The sequence below is a fragment of the Melitaea cinxia genome, chromosome 7, assembly GCF_905220565.1.
Source record: "Melitaea cinxia chromosome 7, ilMelCinx1.1, whole genome shotgun sequence".
NCBI classification, from domain to species: domain Eukaryota; kingdom Metazoa; phylum Arthropoda; class Insecta; order Lepidoptera; family Nymphalidae; genus Melitaea; species Melitaea cinxia.
Window position 1 is genome coordinate 3,610,087 of NC_059400.1, and position 20,919 is coordinate 3,631,005.

General features: G+C 33.0%; 1 protein-coding gene across 1 annotated transcript; it reads left to right on the forward strand.

The window, feature by feature from the left end:
• Window positions 1–3,190: 3,190 nt before the first annotated feature.
• LOC123654949 (protein spaetzle-like) lies at window positions 3,191–19,214 on the forward strand. Its single transcript, XM_045590802.1, has 6 exons — window positions 3,191–3,398; window positions 14,157–14,241; window positions 15,951–16,093; window positions 17,003–17,116; window positions 18,190–18,290; window positions 18,915–19,214. The coding sequence occupies exons 1-6, from the start codon at window positions 3,360–3,362 to the stop codon at window positions 19,087–19,089; spliced, it is 657 nt and encodes a 218-aa protein (XP_045446758.1). The 5' UTR covers window positions 3,191–3,359; the 3' UTR covers window positions 19,090–19,214.
• Window positions 19,215–20,919: the final 1,705 nt, after the last annotated feature.

The following is a 20,919-nucleotide window of genomic DNA, read 5'->3' on the forward strand; positions in this document are numbered from 1 at the left end:
TTGATTCCCGCTCGGAGTGGCTACTTATGTTTATACAAATACTTATTTCTGGTCTGGTTGTTAGTCCTTTTGGGTCTCCCCACCGTGCCTCGGAGAGCATGATAAGATGTCAGTCCCGGTTGTTATACACCTGATAGCGATCGTTACTCATAAAAGAGGATATATTAGCCGACCCGCATTGGAGCAGCTTGGTGGATTAAGCTCTGATCCTTCTCCTACATGGGGAAAGAGACCTCCACCCCGTAGTGGCTGAAGCGTAAACTAAAATAAAAACTTACACACAAAAAAATTATCGAGTCAAAAATAAAATCTCCTCTTTTGATACGCACTATACGAGTACAATTTATATAGGTAAATAAAAATCGCTTTCCTGCCAGCGGCATCTCACACAGGCAGCCATACAATCAATGATTGGTTTGGTTTGGAATGATGAGCTTTCGGGAAAGGCGCACACTTCCAACCGGTAGCATGCGAAAATGATCCCGTGGCGCCCCATTATAACGATGAGGGCACCGCTGGGTTTTAGTCGGTGGGAGGCACACTTCTCGAACGAACCCAACTTTATACATAAAATTTTGGATCATGATGTACATTGTAGCAACTTTATCTCTTACAGTCCTACTGGTACCTACCAAGTACCTCTAAAGGGTACCTCTCAATGGTACTTCTTTTTGTAGTAATATCTTTTTTTAATAATAACTAGCGACCCGCCCCGGCTTCGCACGGGTGCAATGCTGATACTAAATGTGGTTATAGAAACTTTATTCTCATAAAGAATTACAACAAATTCAATTACATGAGAAATTCAACTATATAAACAATTTGTAGTTTATAACATAGTATTACTGCGAGTCCAACACAAAAGAAAAAAAAAATTAAAACTAAAGTGGGTAGAAATTCAACAATCAGTTTACACAGCGATCGAATGCGTAGATTAAACATAGATCACACACAGACCAGAAGTGGCATTGCATTTCAGGGCGCTTAAGTTATTTGTTATTTTATATATTATTATAAATATTTTATATTTATAATATTTTTATTTTATTCAGCAATTGTTTATTATATAATGTTTTAAACGTTTTTTATACGTTTGTAATGATTGTGAGTTCTTTACATCATTCGGAATTTTATTATATAATTTCACGCCTTGAAACAAGATATTATTTGCACCGTAGTTCGTTCTTGGTGCTCGACATATTAGGTTATTCGCGCTCCTCAAGAGAATTTTTTGTACTTGCATTTTTTTAGTGACATATTTTTCGTTAAGATTTTTCTTATTAATAAACAAGTATTGTACGTGTATATTTGGGTAACATTCAATAATTTAGTTTTCTCGTATAATTTTTTCGTAGGCGTTAAGTAATTATAATTAAATAGTACCTTTAATAATTTATTTTGAGCTCTTTGTATTACATTTAAATTGGATTTTGCTGCTGCGCCCCAGATTTCAACCAAATAATCAATGTGGGGTTTAACAAGTGCGTTATAAATGAGGTAGCGAACTTTTTACACTATTTTATACTACAGAATGTCTTTATTTATAGTGTGAAGCTACAGAATGTCTTTATTAGAAGTGTAAGCTAGCAGCTTATGACATTGTTATTAACATAATAACAACAACATTCAAATATGCGTCGTTAGATGACACGTTGTTACAGAATGCGTTGAAGAAATAAAGGTTCACTGCTTGTTCCCCGTAGGTGATAGCGTGATAATTTGTAGCCTATATGTTGACCCGACTTCTTAATAATATTCGTGCCAAATTTGAAGTAAATCCATGCAGTACTTTTTGAGTTTATCCCGGACATACATACAGACAAACAGACAAACATTCTAAAAACTATATTTTTGGCTTCGGTATCACTTGTAGATCACACCCCAAGTATTCTTTTAAAAAAATATTTTATGTACACTTTTGACTTTCCTACCATTTTATTATATGTATCTATAGATTAATCGTTTTATTTTGTGCAATGTAAACGAAAAAAAAAAATTGTATATTATGCATGCAAGTCATTGATTGATATAATGTATTAAAGAGTGTATAACGTGTTTATATCAATGTAAAAATATGTACCTACATTGTTAGTATGCTTAAATAAATTAACAAATAAATGATAAAGTAGCAATTGTCTAACGTCACTAATGCACCAAGGGAAATAGTACATCATTATTCTAATGGTGATGTTTTTTGAGTCGTTATTTAATGGTCTTTACCTAATCTCATAAAAAGAAAATAAGCGTAAAATCACAATTGTGCGTATTATGACAGCACAAGTCAAATCATAATTATAAAACAAATTATTTCAGAAAAAAATGTATCTGAAATAATACTATTAAATATATTTTAGAAATAAAATAGGTATTTAAAAATAGCACAAAATAGAGACATGTATTATTTATTATAAATAATTGATAAAAATATATAGTTAAAAACTTTTGATAGAATAAACTAACTGGACTGCAGATAATAAAAACTATAAATAATTTTGTAAGATGTTACAACAGACCTTAAATGTTACCTTCCCTTAAGATGGCGACGAAGATTATGAAGAAGAATTTAATTTACACGTAATAATTTTAGTTTTATATTAGGTCTTTTTTGGTATGTTAAACATTATTCAAAGTTACAATTCACAACTTAAGAACTAAATATTTACAGATAGTTTTGGTACGGATCATGTCCGCGTGGAATTTTGCCAAGAATGTTGGCAACATTTCCCCGTTGAATCGCTATGCCGATTCTCTGGGCAAAAAATGCCTCAGCCCTCTTGTCACCAGCGGAGGCAATAAGACGAGGAGTTATCTTATTTAAAAAAAAAATGTTGCACTGCTACTCCAAGGTCCAAGTGTTCCGACTGCAAACGGCACAAAGATTTAGAATTAGTGAGGAATATTTGTACCATTTTAGTCGTTTCAGCTTTTATTAATTAATTTAACTATAAAAACTCTTTATGTTATTCATTGATTTAACTAATATGTTATTAATTGATTAAACCATTTTATAAATCAATGATGTTATTCTATACTTTATACTATTTTTCCCGAATAATATTCAAAATAAATACACAAAACAACTAAGCTATATGAACACCCCCTCCCCCCTGCAGGTAAATAAAAGACCGTACAGAGGTTATTACAATAAAAATACAGATCTTGATAAAGTGGTCAGCGAATATTATTCAACTTTGCAACGACAGACAGTTAGTTGTCATTCAGGCGCTGTCACGAGCGCACGTTGCGTTTAAAAATAAAATAAAATATTATTTACAATGATGTAAAAAAAGTGACGAGTGAAAAATGATTATAAAATATTTATAAATATATAAAAATCGTGTATGTGAAATTAGAACGTGATGGCCTGGATTCTTCTCTGCATTCTTTTGGTTTCTTCGGTACGTTTGAATTTAATTGCTTGTTGTTAACTAAAGTGATATGCAACGATTTTAAAACAGATGATATATGACGTGACCTTCAAATGCGGAAATACATGTATACACGGGCACAATATACACAAATGCTCTACTTCCGGTATTTATTTTGAAAATTATTTTTATTGTAAATTTACATTTAAGCGATTCGCAATCGTCTGATAAACTTGTATATTTCTGTATTTATACACCTACTATATTTATTTTAAAAGCGATAGCATCCTACTGCTGGGCATTAGCCTCTTTCTCCATATTGATTTAGAAAAGGTCGAAGAATAATCCACCACGCTGCTCCCCTGCGGGTTGGCGGATATATTCCCTACTATGGGTAAAGATTGCTATCAGGTGTCTATAATAATAGAAGGGATCGACAGCTTAAGGTGCTCTCCAAGGCACAACGAGGAGCCTACAAGGACAGACATTCAAACTGGAAAGTAATAATTATATAAATTCAAATATCCATCCCGAGCGGGAGTTGAACTCCCAAACCGTCGGTGCTTTAGGCGACTATATGCACCGTTACGCCTGTTTAACAAATATTGTTACTAAATTTTATACTTTTCTGTATTATAATTTATCCTATCCCGTGCCTTTTAAGCAGCACTAATAGTTTTGTTTATACTCTCGTTACATAAGTTTAAGGTCAACGCTTTCGTCTGTAACCATCCTTAATTAATGATTTTTCTCAATAATTTTCATTTAAATTATATATCACATTTTTGCTATGTGGTTACGTGAGTAAAAAATACAGCCACCCCCTCTCTTCCCGTGGGTGTCGTAAGAGGCGAGTAAAGGATAACACAGTTCCACTACCATCTTGGAACTTAAAAAGCCGACCGATGGCAGATATTCATCCAACTGCTGGCTTTCAAATACACAGGCCGAAGACGAGCAGCAGCGTCGTCAAAGGTCACCAACCCGCCTGCCCAATGTAGTGACTATGGGCAAAACACATGAGCTCGCGCTATTTTTGACGCAAACTTGGGGAGGCCTGTGTCCAACAGTTGGACTACGAAGTGATGATGATGATGATGCTGAGAGTAAAATAGAGTAGAATAGAGTATAATTTCATAGATAGGCAGAGTGTGGCGGTGGAAACAAGAAATATATTAAAAACTCCTACCTCGTAGATGATGATATACGTTAGATACTTGTTTCAGCAAGTAGAAAGACTAGAAACTCATTTACCGGTTACCGAATTCAGAATGAATTAAAACGTTTAAAATAAAAAATAAAAATTCGCATAATTATCAACTGTTACTTATTTTTCGTATGTTTTGAACAGTTTTTTTTAAAGTAATTTGTTAATTTCTAAAATTTTTACATAACCAATAATGATTAAATAAAAATTGCAGTTGAATTAAATTAGATGAAATAAACAAAATTTTCTATCCAATATAAGTACCCAAGAAACAAACTTAAGGAGCAGACCTCAATCAATGGAGATCATTCGTATCAATTATTAAATTTTGGACGTTATGCCTTCAAACTTATGTACTCTCAACATAGAAGCTAACTTAATTAAAGATCACGATTCAGTCTGTAACCTCCCACAGCTGGGCTGTTACTCTGCATGAAGAAACCTGTAAGAGAAGGGTTGGACCTTAATCCACCACTCTACTCCACTGCGGGTTGACGGATACGATACTATGAGTAACGATCGGGATCAGATATTTATAAGAACAATCGGGACTGACGGCTTAACGTGCTCTCCGAGGCACAGACATCCAAATCGGAAAGAAATATTTGTACAAATAAAAACATCCATCCGAGCGGGAATCAAATCTGCAAACCGTTGGTGTTTTAGGCGACTATATGCACCACTACACCAGAGTGGTTGTTTATTAAGATCGAGAAATTATAATTTCATTGACCGGTTTCGAATGCGTTACAAGTTGAAAGTAAAAGTGACTTTCTTTCTATATCTTACGTGTTACCAGTTCGTGTGGGGAATCATCGGACATGCAAATTAAATAATAAATATTAGAATAGTTTGATACTCGGTTTCATACACTCGATATCATATGTACAATGGTATTGTAATCGTAATATTAATTTTCATGTTTTTTTATACATTTAATGTTGAGAATGAATGAGATGAATTTTAAAAATGTCAAGGTAAAGGTGTAGTTCTATGAACTGAAATGTCAAACCCTTTCCAGGTATTTTTATGCTGTTGCGTTTTTACAATATTGCTTTAGTCACGTCAACTGTAATAATTCTAACACATGTTTAACATCACATCATCATTTTAGCCTATCACAGTCCACTGCTGGACATAGGCCTCCACAAGTTCACGCCAAAAATGGTGTGAACTCATGTGTGTTACCCTTAGTCACTACGCTAGGCAGGCGGGTTGGTGACCGCAGGGCTGGCTTTGTCGCACCGAAGACGCTGCTGTCCGTCTACGGCCTGTGTATTTCATTGCACTGGCAATGGCCAACTCACATCATCACTCATCATCATCACTTCAGCCTATCGCAGTCCACTGCTGGACATAGGCCTCCCCAAGTTCGCGCCAGACATCCCGGTCTTCCGCAATCCTCATCCAGCCGACACCGGCAATCTTACGTATATCGTCGGTCCAACGGGCCGGAGGACGTCCCACATTGCGTTTGCCAAGACGCGGTCTCCACTCTAGGACCCGTCTACTCCAACGGCCATCGGTCCTGCGACACAAATGACCAGCCCACTGCCACTTCAACTTGCTAATTCTGTAGGCTACGTCGGTTACTTTCGTTCTCTCGCGGATAGTCTCATTTCTAATCCTATCTTTAAGAGAAACCCCAAGCATAGCCCGTTCCATTGCACGTTGAGCGACCCTAAACTTGTGGACCAGTCCCTTCGTCAGTGTCCACGTCTCGGCTGCGTATGTTAACACAGGCAGGACGCATTGTTCGAAGACTTTTGTTTTCAAGCATTGCGGAATCTTCGAAGTGAAGACTCGACGAAGCCTGCCAAACGCTGCCCAGCCCAACCGAATCCTCCTATCGGCCTCCCTCTCGAAGTTGTTGCGGCCCAGTTGGATAGTATGGCCTAGGTAAAAATAATGGCCAACTACTGAGTTGGATTGTTATCTTGCCATCGGTCGGCTTTTTAAGTTCCAAGGCGGTAGTGGAACTGTGTTATCCCTTAGTCGCCTCTTACGACACCCACGGGAAGAGAGGGGGTGGCTCTATTCTTCATTGCCGTAACCACACAGCAACACACATCACATAATATCAAGGAAACAAATTATTCAACTTATTTTAGACTCTTTTCATTGAGTTAGGGCACAGTAGGACATATCTTGCTTATAATCTGGAGCAGCTCAACTGCAAAATAAAAATAAAACTAAATATGAACAACAGGTAAAGCGTCCTGTAGACATCATATTATTTTTATAAGTTGTAAATTGAAGACGGAGCTTCTTGTAAAATACGTATTATGTCCTTCAAATGTTTTATTACATGTAAATTGGTTGCAGTTCTTTAGTCATTTAATACAATTTTCAATAATATAAAGACACACGAACACTCTCCTATATACAATAACTAAAACACAAAAAAAATATATTATACATGTAAAAAATTTTGAATATTTATACGACAATACGGTGGAATATTTTAATATTAATGAAGCAACGTGTCAACAATGCAAACGAAGCTATTTTACTTAATTTAAAGTTTATTGAATACTTTTATTATGGAGTCAAGACATATGAAAATTTGAATAATATTACATAAGTTTTCATTCTGACACATTTTTGAACTGTTTGAACGTTGAATGGTATTTAGATAACCATATATTATAAAAACACATTTTCAACAATGTTACCCGTATTAAGTGATTTGTTAATATCATTAATATCTCTATCTATATTTTATCAATGAAATTATAACGATTTCGTAATAATAAGCTATTTTTAGCTAGCTACACACTATATTTCATTCATCTTAATATATATAAATCTCGTGTCACAATGTTTGTCCTCAATGGACTCCTAAACTACTTAACCGATTTTAGTCAAATTTGCACACCGTGTGCAGTTTGATCCAACTTAAAAGATAGGCTATATTTTATTTTGATATATTATGCTATAATTATATTTCAGAAAAAAATAAGGTGATACGAAGTTCGCCAGGTCAGCTAGTTGTAATATAAGCAAGACATTGAAAGTCAAAATTATAATTATAATCGAACTTAAAGCAAATTTAGCTTCTCTATAAACGTTTAGTACTAACCATTGCGCATAAAATATAAACATAAATCTTAATAATTCAATGGAAAAACCAAAAGTGCTACTTTATTACACCTATGAAGATACTTAATAAATAATTTATTAAATAATGTATAAATAACAAAAATTGAATTTGTTTTGTATTCTTCTTTGAATTAAGTGTATCAACAAAACGAACCGTACAAAAAACTAATAATAAATGCAATTATATTTTGTTATTAATATTTATGATATATTTAACATTAAACTGTAAATATTTCGTGTTTACGGTTACTATGTTTAAATATAGACAATGTTTATAGAACTGAACGAGGACAATTTACACATCTTACGTTGGCTATGGTAGCCACTAACCATTATACAAATAGTCAAATAATGACAAATTATATTTGAACATTTTATATTATCTTTATATTATCTATAAATCCAATACAAAATAATTATAGAACTATTCTATATTTTCGTACAAAATATGTATATCTTTTAACATTTTATTTAATCTCGTTTTCTTCAAAAAAATTAGAGTTAAAAATAAATTTTGAGAATATTAATTTAAATTGTTTTCTATTTTCGTCGTTAAATAACTAGTTCTTATCCGTACCAAAATTTAGGAGTATAGATTTATGAACGAATACACATTAAAACTACTGGATTCAAAAATGCTTACAACAAGAAACTGCTACGTTATGACTGAGTGACATTGGCTATATTTTAGCAGGAGGAATCAACAACAAGCGTTTGTGCTAGTTGCGATTTTACTCGCCACCTTTGAAAAACATTGGTACAATTTTTTTTTAGTAATTTTGGAATAATATCTATTTCTGTTGCGTTTTATTTCAGACCCACATTGGTTTTTTTTTTAATTGGAGGTCTTTAAAAATTGAAAGTTTAAATTCTAAAACATCTTTTAATGAATACTGAATACGTATGTGACAATTATTTTGAAGATAAAAAAAGTAAGAAGAAAAACACATTTTAATAACAAAAGGATAACAGCAAAACATAATACAATTACTTAATTATTTTGAGATTACAATTTTAGAACATTAATGACTAAATTACTAACGAAATTGCTGAGGCTAATAGTTATGTGACTATTAAAAAAAATGCTTTATGTACAGAGTTTTTTGTGAACATTTTTGTTTTATATAGCGATGGCATATTGTTTGTATGGTTCATTTAAAACTATAGTAGGTACTAATGCTTAGAGTATGTCATCAAATATTTACTCAAAAACGAGGCAAACTTAACGGTTACTATTTCTGAATTAATACACAAAACGCAACAACATATTAATTTGTGCATTTCTCATTTTCCTTGTAGCTATATGTAAAATTACGTGGCAGCATGAATTGAACCTACTCTTTCAATATGTTGACCGCAAATGAAGCAAATTAGCACTTCGAAATAAGCAATGCCCTTACACTCACAGGCCTTGATAACGTCACCAGGCACTAGTATGTCGTACCATATAAGAGCGAAATACTCTCAGAAGAGACATTCGATTTAAAGTTCGCGTGACATTACGCGAGTTCTACAAGTTTGCTATAGCAATTTGTAGCATACAAATTTTTCTAATGATAATTTTCTAATTCATTAATCCATTTTTGTCTAATTTTTATTCCACAGGTAATTAATAAATGTTCTTCATATTTGCTTATTAATTACCTGTGATTATTGTTATATGTTTTGGAAACTGCTATTGATTATCAGTTAACATTTTATTTTTAACCGATTTCAAAAAAGGAGGTATGAGATATATCTCAATTCGATTGTATTTTTTGTGTGTGTTTTGATCCTCAGAACTTTTGACTGGGTGGACTGATTTCAATGATTTTTTTAATCAAAACGTTTTGCGTGTGAAATAGTCCCATTTAATTTTAAATGAGATCTAACAAGTAATTTTCGAGTTATACTCGTATCTTAATCGTAAACGTATCGTAAAGCGTATTTACTTGACTATTTTTATGGCAGACGTACGTTGTATTATAACCACATAACTTTTCACTGTGTATACCGATTTTGGTGATTTTTACTTTAATCGAAAGCTGATTCTTGTTTCGTAGTTTATTTTAAATTTGATCGAGACCTGATGACTACTTTTTGAGTAATCTTTGATATCGCCTATTAACTTGACTATTTTTTTGTCTTTTACGCTGTATTACTTGTCGATGTAATTGATGTCGATTTTTTTTTCGATTGCGAGCAAACACAATTATAACATAATAGGGGAATTATATCCAAAGGATATTTTTTTACGTTTAACAAAAAAATCGAGATTTACAAATAGATTATAATAAAAAAAAAATTCATTCGATGGCAGCAAAAATGGTTTACATGTCTCATCTGGATGACGAAGTTTTCAAATTTAAACAAGTTATTTTTTAAAGCGCGTTTTGTTTAATAAGTACTACATATTCATAAATATATATTATTTTAATTGAGGTAGAATATAAGAAGAAATATCTTAATTCAAGTCTGGAGTCACCCGACTGGTTAAGTAGCTCTAACTTACGGAAAATTGTTTTATTGCGTTTCTATGGTGAACAAGTGAATCACAGCTCCATGTGAGGGTTGGCAACGGTTTTGCAATTCTCCTGATATATATGAGGCGCTCATTAGCTACGGTAACCGTTTACCAGCAACGTACGCTTGTCACCCTAATTAGTCTAAAATATCAATATTAACTTTGCTTAGGATTAAACTATAAAACGTGGATAATATCAAGTATAAAGCGGGAATCTATTATAATTTGTATTTCAGCTGGGCAAAACGCGTTATAACTTAACAAAGAGTTAAATTTATGTTGGTACTTATCTACAGGGCCAAACTAGCAGCGGGAATCCCCTATAATTTTTACATTATAATAAAATTGGGTACATAATTCAGTGCATAATTCACTCATATATGAAGAATATGGCTTTTCACAGCTGTGAGATCGACACAGGCTTTTATAAAGTCAAATTAGAGCGCATCAAAAGGACCGAACAGCGATAATCCTTAAGTTATATAACATATTTATTCACGCAAAAAGCCCCTGGATATAAAATCAGTAATGATGTAATAGCAATGATTCTCTACATCAAGGATGTCAAAGATACGGCCCACGATCGCAATATATCACAGAGAGAAAATAATGACTTCACTCGATTCCTCTACGGAAGTTTTAAAATGTACATACTACATTTATTTAATTTGAATCTGGCCCGCCTTCACATTTTAAATTTAATATATGGCTCTACAAAATTGAGTTTGACACCCCTGCTCTACATAGCTACACTCATCTAAGTATTATTGTCAACCAATTCTTTTTTGAACTGTAAAAGTCTGTAATGCCACAAAAAACAACACAAACATGCACATACAAGAAAGATAAGATAATTTGTCTTAATATTTTTAATGCTTTAACATTCGATTCATTTCAGCCTGTATTATTACATTCATGGGTATAACCCTCTTTCTGTATGTAGAAAAAGCGTCGGAGCCTAATCCACCACGCTGCTCTACTGCGGGTTGACGGGTATATTCCCTACTATGAGTAACGATCTTTGTTAGGTGTCTATGATAACAATCGGTCTATGATAACAACTGCTTAAAGTGCTATCCTAACCACGGTGGGAAGATTCATAAGGGCATATAACCAGAAAGGAAAGAAATTGTAAACTAGCTTCTGCCCGCGACTTCGTCCGTGTGGAACAGTTTCTTTTGGCTAACTGGGGAAGCTAACAGGAAAAAAACCCTATTTTGAAGCATTCTTCATTAGTGCTCCGCTCCCATGGGTCTTAGCTTGATGATATATAGCCTATAACCTTCCTCGATAAATGGGCTATATAACACTAAAACAAACAAAGAAACAAACAAACTCTTCAGCTTTATAATATTAGCATAGATAAAAATATCCATCCCGAGTGGAATCGAACTTGAACTCGCTGGTGTTAAGTGTCTACACGCACCACTACACCAGAGCAACGGCTAAAATGTTTTAGAATTTTTTACGAAAACCTGAGTATGTTTGTTCTAATATTGTTCTATACACATTGTTAAAAACATTAAAATAGCGATTCGACATAAAATATACATTCACAAGTTAAATGAAATCACGTGTAATCATTAAAATAACTACATAATAAACTATATCTACGATTGTTATTGCAGTCATTAATATGAACCGTCAAACAGAAATAAATCATATTATTTTAATTACAGTGAATGATGTCATTCATTTAGTTCTAAATCAAGTATACTTACATCAAAAGTTATAGGTGTATAGTTATAATTGTATATGTATCATATATATACAACAAGAAAAAAAAGTTTAAGCATATAAAATTCGAGCATATAAAGTACTATATATAACTCAAAAATTAAAAGCTCAAATATATTTATAACGAATAAACTGCTACTCTCTACTCTAGTGGAATATTGTAATTTGATCAATAGTGAACGACGTAATTTCATAAAATTTTGATAGATGGCGTTGTGGCACAGTATTGAACATGACCGCAGTCGTCTTAACATCGTCATGTAAATACGTGTCATCAAAGATTACTCAAAAATTGCTCATTATATCTCAGTCATATTTAAAACGGACGACATGACAAGTATTAGCTTTTGATTTATACAAAAAAGATCAAAATCAGTGCACCCAGTAAAAAGATATAACGTATAATACAACGTAGGGTGACGAAAAAACCGTCAAGTAAATACGCAATATTAGATATAACTCACAAATTACTAATCAAATCTCAATTAAATTTGAATGGGACCACGTGACGAATAGTAGCTTTTAATTTATATAAGAAACGTCAAAATCGGTGCACCCAGTAAAAAGTTATGAGGTATAATACAACGTAAGGTGACGAAAATAATGTCAAGTAAATACGCGTTATCAAAGATTAATCAAAAAGTAGTTATCAGATCTCGATAAAATTTATATGTGACCACATGATAAACATCAGCTTTCGATTAAAGTAAAAATTATCAAAATCGATACACCCAGTAAAAAGTTATTGCGGATTTTCAAGAGTTTCCCTCGATTTCTCTGGGATCCCATCATCAGATCCTGGTTTTCTTATCATGGTACCAAACTAGGGATATCCCCTTTCCAACAAAAAAAGAATTATCAAAATCGGTACACCCAGTAGAAATTTATGTGGTATAATACAACGTAGGTCGACGAAAAAAGCGTCGAGTAAAAACGCATTATTAGATATAATTCGAAAAGTAGTTGTTAGATCTCAAATAAATTTAAATGGGACCAATCGGCACACACCACCTTTCGATTAAAACAAAATTTGTCGAAATCGGTCTACCTGGTCAAAAGTTCTGATGTAACATACATTAAAAAAAAAAAAAAAAAAAAAAAAAAAAAAATACAGTCGAATTGAGAACCTCCTCCTTTTTTAGAAGTCGGTTAAAAACGGTACTTATCGAATCAAAATAACGGTAAGAGAATCATTCGGTAACCGAATCATATCGGTAATACAGTATCGAAATAAACCGGTAGTAGGCATAACGTTCGCGTCGTAAGTTTAAGCGGGCAATTCCCGTTCTTGTAGCTGCGCTGCGCTAGCTCGGATTGCGGTCCGAACGTACACCATATCTCTATCTCATTCGCTCCCGTGTGTTGCGTGATTTTACTTAAAACTTATTTATTTGTGATAGACGACAGGCCCCGGGCGTGGCGCGAGCAAGTTTTCATCTCTTTTTCGCGTTAATGTTTACATTGCATATAACGAATAATTCAAAACAAAAAACTTATTATTACTACTTTCATAGTTAAAGAAGCCGTCTTATGAAAAACCAAGCATTATCAATAAAAGCAAAGGAACATTACAGATTCTTCATTTCAAACGATGGCTCACAGATTTTGTCACCCTCTGTTACTTCTCCGAATCATTTAAAACCGAAATACATAACGTTATATTTCGGTATTACAGTTTAATCGGTAACCGTTTTATTACGGTTTTGGAACCGAAATAAAACGGTAACCTTTTCAATCGGTAACCGATTCATACGGTAACCGTTTCAAACGGTTACCTTTATGAATCGGTTTGGCGAACCCTGCCTGATAGCGATCGTTACTCATAGTAGAGAATATATCCGCCAACCCGCATTGGAGCAGCGTGGTGGATTAAGCTCTGATCCTTCTCCTACATGGAGAAAGAGGCCTACGCCCAGTAGTGTGATATTACAGGCTGAAGCGATGTCGTCGTTTATGGACCGATTTTGATAATTCTTTTTTTGTTGGAAAGGATATCCAATAAAGGATATCCTTGGTGTGGTAACATGACTTAATCGAAAGCCGATGTTTATCATGTGGTCACATTTAAATTTCATCGAGCTCTGATTACAACTTTTGGAGTAATGTTTGATAATGCGACTATTCTTTCGTCTACTTACGTTGTATTACTTGTCGATGTAACTGAAGTCGGTTTTTTTTCGTTTACCTGCAAACACAGTTCTACTATATTAGTATAAACTTTCATAGACCATCTCTTTAGTTCCAGGCATCAACAAATGGCGCTGAGATAGAAGAATATCGTTCGGTGCGAGAGGACGAGAGATCCACCAACCAAAAACCGAATGGTTCGTACAAAATCCTGAATAGATTTGTGAAGCCTTTTGTCAATAAGAAAGGTTTGTATCACCCTTGTTACCAATTAAATGCTTCTTTGCAAAAATTCCGGTTTAATCGTGATTTAATGGGCTATGGGTAAGGATGCTTGTTGTTGCGAAATTTAACTTAATAAGCTAATATTTATTGCTTGACACAGTTAATGTCGCATTAATTGGTAGTAAGGATGTATATACACTAATAAGAATATTATAGATGATTTTGCGCGAACTTGGGGAGTCCTATGTTCAGCAGTGGACTGCAATAGGCTGAACTGACTGACTGACTGACTGACTGAGATGAGATTACACATATCCTTCATTAAGTCTACACGTAATTAAGGTTAATATAAAACGTGAACTTATATCGAATGTTGCAATCGATTTCTTTCTATTGTATCTCGTTCTCACAGTCGATGGAAATTATCTGAAGAAAACTCACGCTTTGGGAAATCCGCTATATTGAATATTATTCGTTGAAACTAGCAATCAGCAGTGAAGTGGAACGTTATAACAGATGAAACTCAACCTGTTGGTTACAACCAACTATACATAGTTTGTTGATTTTTACTTCTTTACATAATAAAGTGCATGTTGACAAAAAAATATCTGTATATAAATATTTGAAAATGTACTTGGTCATTATATTTAATGGAAATTTATCCTTCTAGTGGGTATTTAGTTAATTTGTGTTAAATAAATCTCATTAACGGAATATAGCCAATAATTAACTTTTTGAATTCCCCTCTATTTTGATGTAGAAAAAGAATTGGGTCTTCATTCTCCACAATGCTGACACTGCAGGTCATTAAATAATTAAACGATTAAAAAACTACAATCAGAAACATGTTTGCCTGGTTCTGTTTCCCTGATATACGTTCCCGGGAACAAAGGCTTTTCATATTTTTATAAAAGTACAGTAAAGAGCCAGTGACAAACACTGATAGCAAAAATATGCATATGTTCAAATGAATGTATCCGCTTCCAGCGGAATCGCTTGCTAGTTATTGGAGCGCTTTTTTACAGCGCGTATTTTAAACATTTTAAATATAGATTTCTTGCATGTTTAGTTACTATTTCAGCTATTGTTTAGTTTTATTATTAAAAACGCGATAAATCAAAATGTCACTGTTGAAATTATATACTTAATATTTTGGTTTATTATTTTTTTGTCCTTTATATTAAAATAGGAAATATTTATTACACCGTGTCACATCTACTAACAATGAAATATATCGAGCTAGTTTATAATAATTGCGATGTATGTAAGTAGACATCTCACGCTGTTATCTCTGTTTCGTCACTACAACCGGTGCTTAAATGATATAAAACAGAGCGTTATTCTTTAACTTACAACGTATTTTACCTTCCTACCTTCTGATTTTTGAATAAGAAACTTTGTCTCATAGTATTGTGTTCCTGTTGGTGAGTAAGGTGACCAGAGCTCCTGGGGGATTGGGGATTGGGTCGGCAACGCGCTTGCGATGCTTCTGGTATTGTAGGCGTCTATAAGCTACGGTAATCTCTTACCATCAGGTGAGCCGTACGCTTGTTTGCCGACCTAATGATATAAAAAAAAAAGAAAACTTTAACGAATCAAACGTTTACCTTTTTTTATTTTTGTTGTTGTGAAAACATTTTTTTTTTTAATTTATATACATAAACATGGTCTCATTTTCCAGTTGGTATCATATTTGCTGGACTGACGTCACGATCTGGTAACGGCAACGATGATCTCATAATTCCCGAAGAATGCAAGAGAATTGGTATTTGTGAAGACATACCGAATTATCCAGAAGATTTAGTGGCTGATTTAGTTCAAGAAGTGAGTTTATCGTTTATTTACACATTGAAGTAATAATAATAATAATAGTATAACATAGTATAGTATTCATATAAATTAATAAAAAAAACTAGAATAGAAATATTTAACTACTGTTTGCTACTAAATACGGTTGGTACAAACGCGCTTCATCGCGCCTCATAGTGTCTGATATGTATTAATATTGTTGTTTCATTTTCTTTTTAATATATGACCAGAAATACATACCATTTGATACGATTCGGCCTACAGAAAATTTATGATATAAATTATAGGATTCAATTGACAAATTACGTGCCACATTACGCTGTATAGTTACGGCTGTAAGAATAAAGCCACCCCATATCTTACCGTGGGTGTTATCAGAGGCGATTTAGGGATTACACATTCCGGTACCACCTTGGAACTTAAGAAGCCGACCGCTGGCGGGATAACCATCCAACTGCTGGCTATGAAGTACACAGGCCGAAGGCGGGCAGCAGTGTCTTCTGTGCGACAAGTCAGCCCTGCGGTCACCAACCCGCCTGCCCAACATGGTGACTATGGGCGAAACACATGAGCTCACGCCATTTTTGACGTGATCTTTTGGAGTCCTATGTCCAGCATTGGACTGTATTAGGCTGAAGCGAGAGCGAGCGAATTGACAAATTGTCGTACATTTTTCTTAAAATAAGAGCAAGCACTTCATCCATAGGATTATTGTATTTTTAAATCTACGTCAGATTTTTTCGTTTCTTTTAACTAAAGAATTTGTCGAGCAGTGAAATTGTTACAAATTGTATTTATTTATTTATTTAAAAAAAAACAAACTACAACAACATATACGAAATCCATGTCAATTTACAAGTGTACATAATATTTTGGAACTCATGGACTAAATAAAATTGTAAATAATAATTCTTAATATTTCAGGTTAAATACAGGAATAGTTTGAAGTTCAACAAGGATGTGCTCGACATCCCACAGATAGCTGAACGAATCGGGCCTGAGGAGGAGACGATAGAATTGTGCAATTCAGTAGAAAGGGTATTTGTTCTAGCTTTATTATATTTTCTATACAAGCCTTAAGCTTACGAGTATGTGTCCATGCTATTACATCATTTACTACTAGTTGTGCTTGTGACTTCGTCCGCGTGGAATTTAACGAAAAAGTTATTGTTCAGTTCGCAGAGTTATAAAATAAATAAATTTCTGAAATAAAAGTAGCCTAAGTTACTCCTTACTACATCAGCTATTTACCAGTGAAAGTCCAATCAAAATCGGTCCAGCCGTTTCAGAGATTAGCCGGAACAAACAGACAGACAGACTGATCGACAAAAATTGTAAAAAATGTTATTTTGGTATATGCGCCGTGTATACATCCATATGCATTTAGTAAAAAGCGTTTATTTTAATATTACAAACAGACATTCCAATTTTTTTAATGTTTGTAGGATATTTCGTATGGTTTATTACTGTATAATATCTAAAAAAGTTAGTTTCGAACTTGTAAATAATCTTCTAAATTGAACAAAGTGCCAGAAAATTACAAAGAAATCTAAAAATAATTCAAAAATATTTTCATGGCTTCTTTTCTACTCAAATGAATAATTGATATACATTATCTGGCTACAATTTTATTATACTTCCAATATTTGTGAGATACAACGCTGTAATAGGTTTTTTATTATCTACATAGCTTAGTTTTCTTATAAATTAAAATACGAAAAAAATCGTATTAACACGGAACTGTCCGTGTTAACTTCTACCCACATAGCCTTAACTTTTGAATTAAATACTTTAAATAAATAAATAAAATAAATATTTACACAATACACACACGGTCGTCTGTTCCTAAAGTAAGCAACTTAATACTTGTGTTATAGGTTACAGCCGACTGGTATATAGCTACATATTTTTTTTTCGATAAACATACTTATAAATAATACATATATAAATATATTAATAAATATTTATATTACACCCAGACTCGGGGTGGGAATCGAACCCACAACCCTCGGAGCAGAAAGCAGGGTCACTACAAACTGCGCCAACGGGCTAGTCGAACTTTACTATAATCTACTACGGACTACACGTAATTAATATGTGTATATTTACAGATATATGCCCCACGAGCCGCTCAAGATACGAATAAGGAGTGGCATGTCATAGTGAATGACAAGAAAACGCCGCAACAGACATTCAGAGTAGAAGTATGCCAGTAAGTAAAATTACTTCGATAGACAATTTCTTGAACTGTATTAATTTTGAGTTGTGTTTAATTTTTGTCAATCAAACACTGTGTCAATCAAGTCTAATAATAATACAGTATCAAGTAGCTAAGCGTAAATATTGGTTAAATGAATCACGCCCTAATATTGTCGGACTCCTTTAAAAATGTCGTTAATAACGCTTTATGTCAATGTCACTGTTTCGTTATATTGTAAGGTTTTGTTATATTGATTGTAAGGTTTATATATTCTATTCCTAATTTAAGTGTTTGAGAGACTTATGATATATGCGCAAAAATATCAATTCTTCAACACTTCATTGCATATATAATTGTATCATAAGGATGAAATACAAAAATACAGAATATTTTCATTAAAAGTGAGAGTTGTTATTTTGCCTCAGGACAAAGAGAAAATTTTGACTTTATATAATATTAGGTACATGATATAAAAATTTAAACGGAAAACAAATAGTGTTTTAATCTACAATTTATTTATATTTATTTATTTATTTATTAGGGGTGGTACACAGCACAGAAAAATATTAAAAAAAAACAAGCTATAATATAATTAATATTAGTATCAATATTAACACATATTTTATATTATTTCAGAAACAAAGATGCATCGTGCTCTAGCATAGCGTTTTTCCAAAATCGCTACGAAGCACGTTGTGTTCAGAAGTTCATGTTACGAATGATGGTGGCTGTAAACAGAGAAAACGAACTAGTTGAAAGACCTTTCCAAGTGCCCAGTTGTTGTTCTTGTGTTGTGAAAGTGGTGTCATAAAAATATGTGGACAAACAAAAGAATTTCAAAGGACGAATTCAACAAACGTGATATCGTTTCAAATGTGCTATTTTTACTATTTTTTTTTAATTATAAGATAAATAAAATGTTATAATTTCAAACTAGTTGTACGGATTATTTATCTATAAACTAGCCATACCTGTGCGAATAATTCGCACTAAATAATTTACCGACCGTAAATCACGTTGACTTATACTCTTTAGTTTATTATTAAAGTCTATGGTTAAATTATAGTCGAATTTCGACCACTGGGCGCCGACTAGTCTGTATTAATACATTTATTGAACTAATAAATATACCTTATCTTCGTATTTTAACGATATAGATATTCTCTCATAAATTGACACAATGGATAACAATGTAATTATTTAGTCGAATCGTCAAACGAATTTTCCGCTATTTCTTTATATTAAACCTAACATATGGTGTCATGGAACACCAGGTAGGATCCTTCGGATAGTATAGAAGCACCACAATTTGAAAAAAGTTTTTAATTTTATATATATTTTCTAGTTCTTGATTTTTTTCATTTTGTGGATTGCTTTTTAATTAAGTACATAAAAGTATTTAGGTTTAGTGTTTTAGAAAAGAACAAACACCGTAAAATAAAATAAATCAAACACAATAATAATAATAATAATATTTCAAAGTATTAAGTGAAATAAAAAAACATGTGTCTTTATTTATTTTTGTTACACTGTTTAATTTTCTGTGGTCGGACCTAAGCCATATTTGTTTACCATTTAGGAGACTTTAAAAAAAAATAGACTATAGATACAAATAGACACTACACCCCAACGATAGCTATTATTTATTTTTTAATTCATTATTTTACCAAAAAACGCCAAACATTTATAGCGTTAATGTTAAATGAGTTCGGTTTTACATACGTCATATTAGTCAGTTGTTATTATCTATTTCACATAGGATGGGTACGGTGACATTTGATATGTTCCAATACACGCTCACTATTTTCAACAAATCGGATAAATATACATTTTTAAAAATCACCAATTAGTTTCCAAAGCAAATAATAATGCTTGATTAGATTGAAATTGTATTTATATATGCGTTTTTACATTTTAAGCAAAATAAAAAAGGTACAGCGAAAATGATAACTTAAAATTACAGGCATGAAACGAAACGTTTAATGATAGGGATTGACACGTAGTAATCGGCTAAAATAAATAATCGTAACGGCCATCTTGTGAATCGCGTCATCTCACTGTCTCGAGATATCTCAATCAGTACTTTCTGTCTCTTGTATGCTTCCCGTGTTTTGGTTTTGCCAGTTGCTATAGTTGTATTTGTTGCTGTTTTATTAAACGGTTTTATTTAGCTCACCCCGTTTGTTTTATTTTTTATTTATTATTTATTCTTGGGTCAAATTTAGTAATTCAAATTTCACCCTCTTCCTGTCAACCGATTAATCTGAAATTTTGTATACACTTTGGATTTTGGTGACAATACAATTATGTTTATTCATTATCATTATAAATTCAAGATGGCCGCCGCTACAAAATGGCGGATAATTTATGTTTTATTAATCCCATCAATATGGGTATCAAATGAAAGGGCTTAACAAGCAGAATACAATATACTATAAAAAATTGAAATCCAAGATGGCGGCCGCTACAAAATGGCGGATAACGTAGGTTTTATCAATCCCATCACTATGGGTATCAAATGAAAGGGCTCAACAAGCAGAATACAATATACTATAAAAAATTGAAATACAAGATGGCGGCCGCTACAAAATGGTGGATAACGTAGGTTTTATCGATCCCATCAATATGGGTATCAAATGAA

Coding starts and splice junctions, on each gene's coding strand:
- LOC123654949 (XM_045590802.1), top strand. CDS start 3,360: ATGGCCTGGATTCTTCTCTGCATTCTTTTGGTTTCTTCG. Junction 14,242..15,950: donor CACCAACCAAAAACCGAATG/GTTCGTACAAAA, acceptor CTCATTTTCCAG/TTGGTATCATATTTGCTGGA. Junction 18,291..18,914: donor TTCAGAGTAGAAGTATGCCA/GTAAGTAAAATT, acceptor ATATTATTTCAG/AAACAAAGATGCATCGTGCT.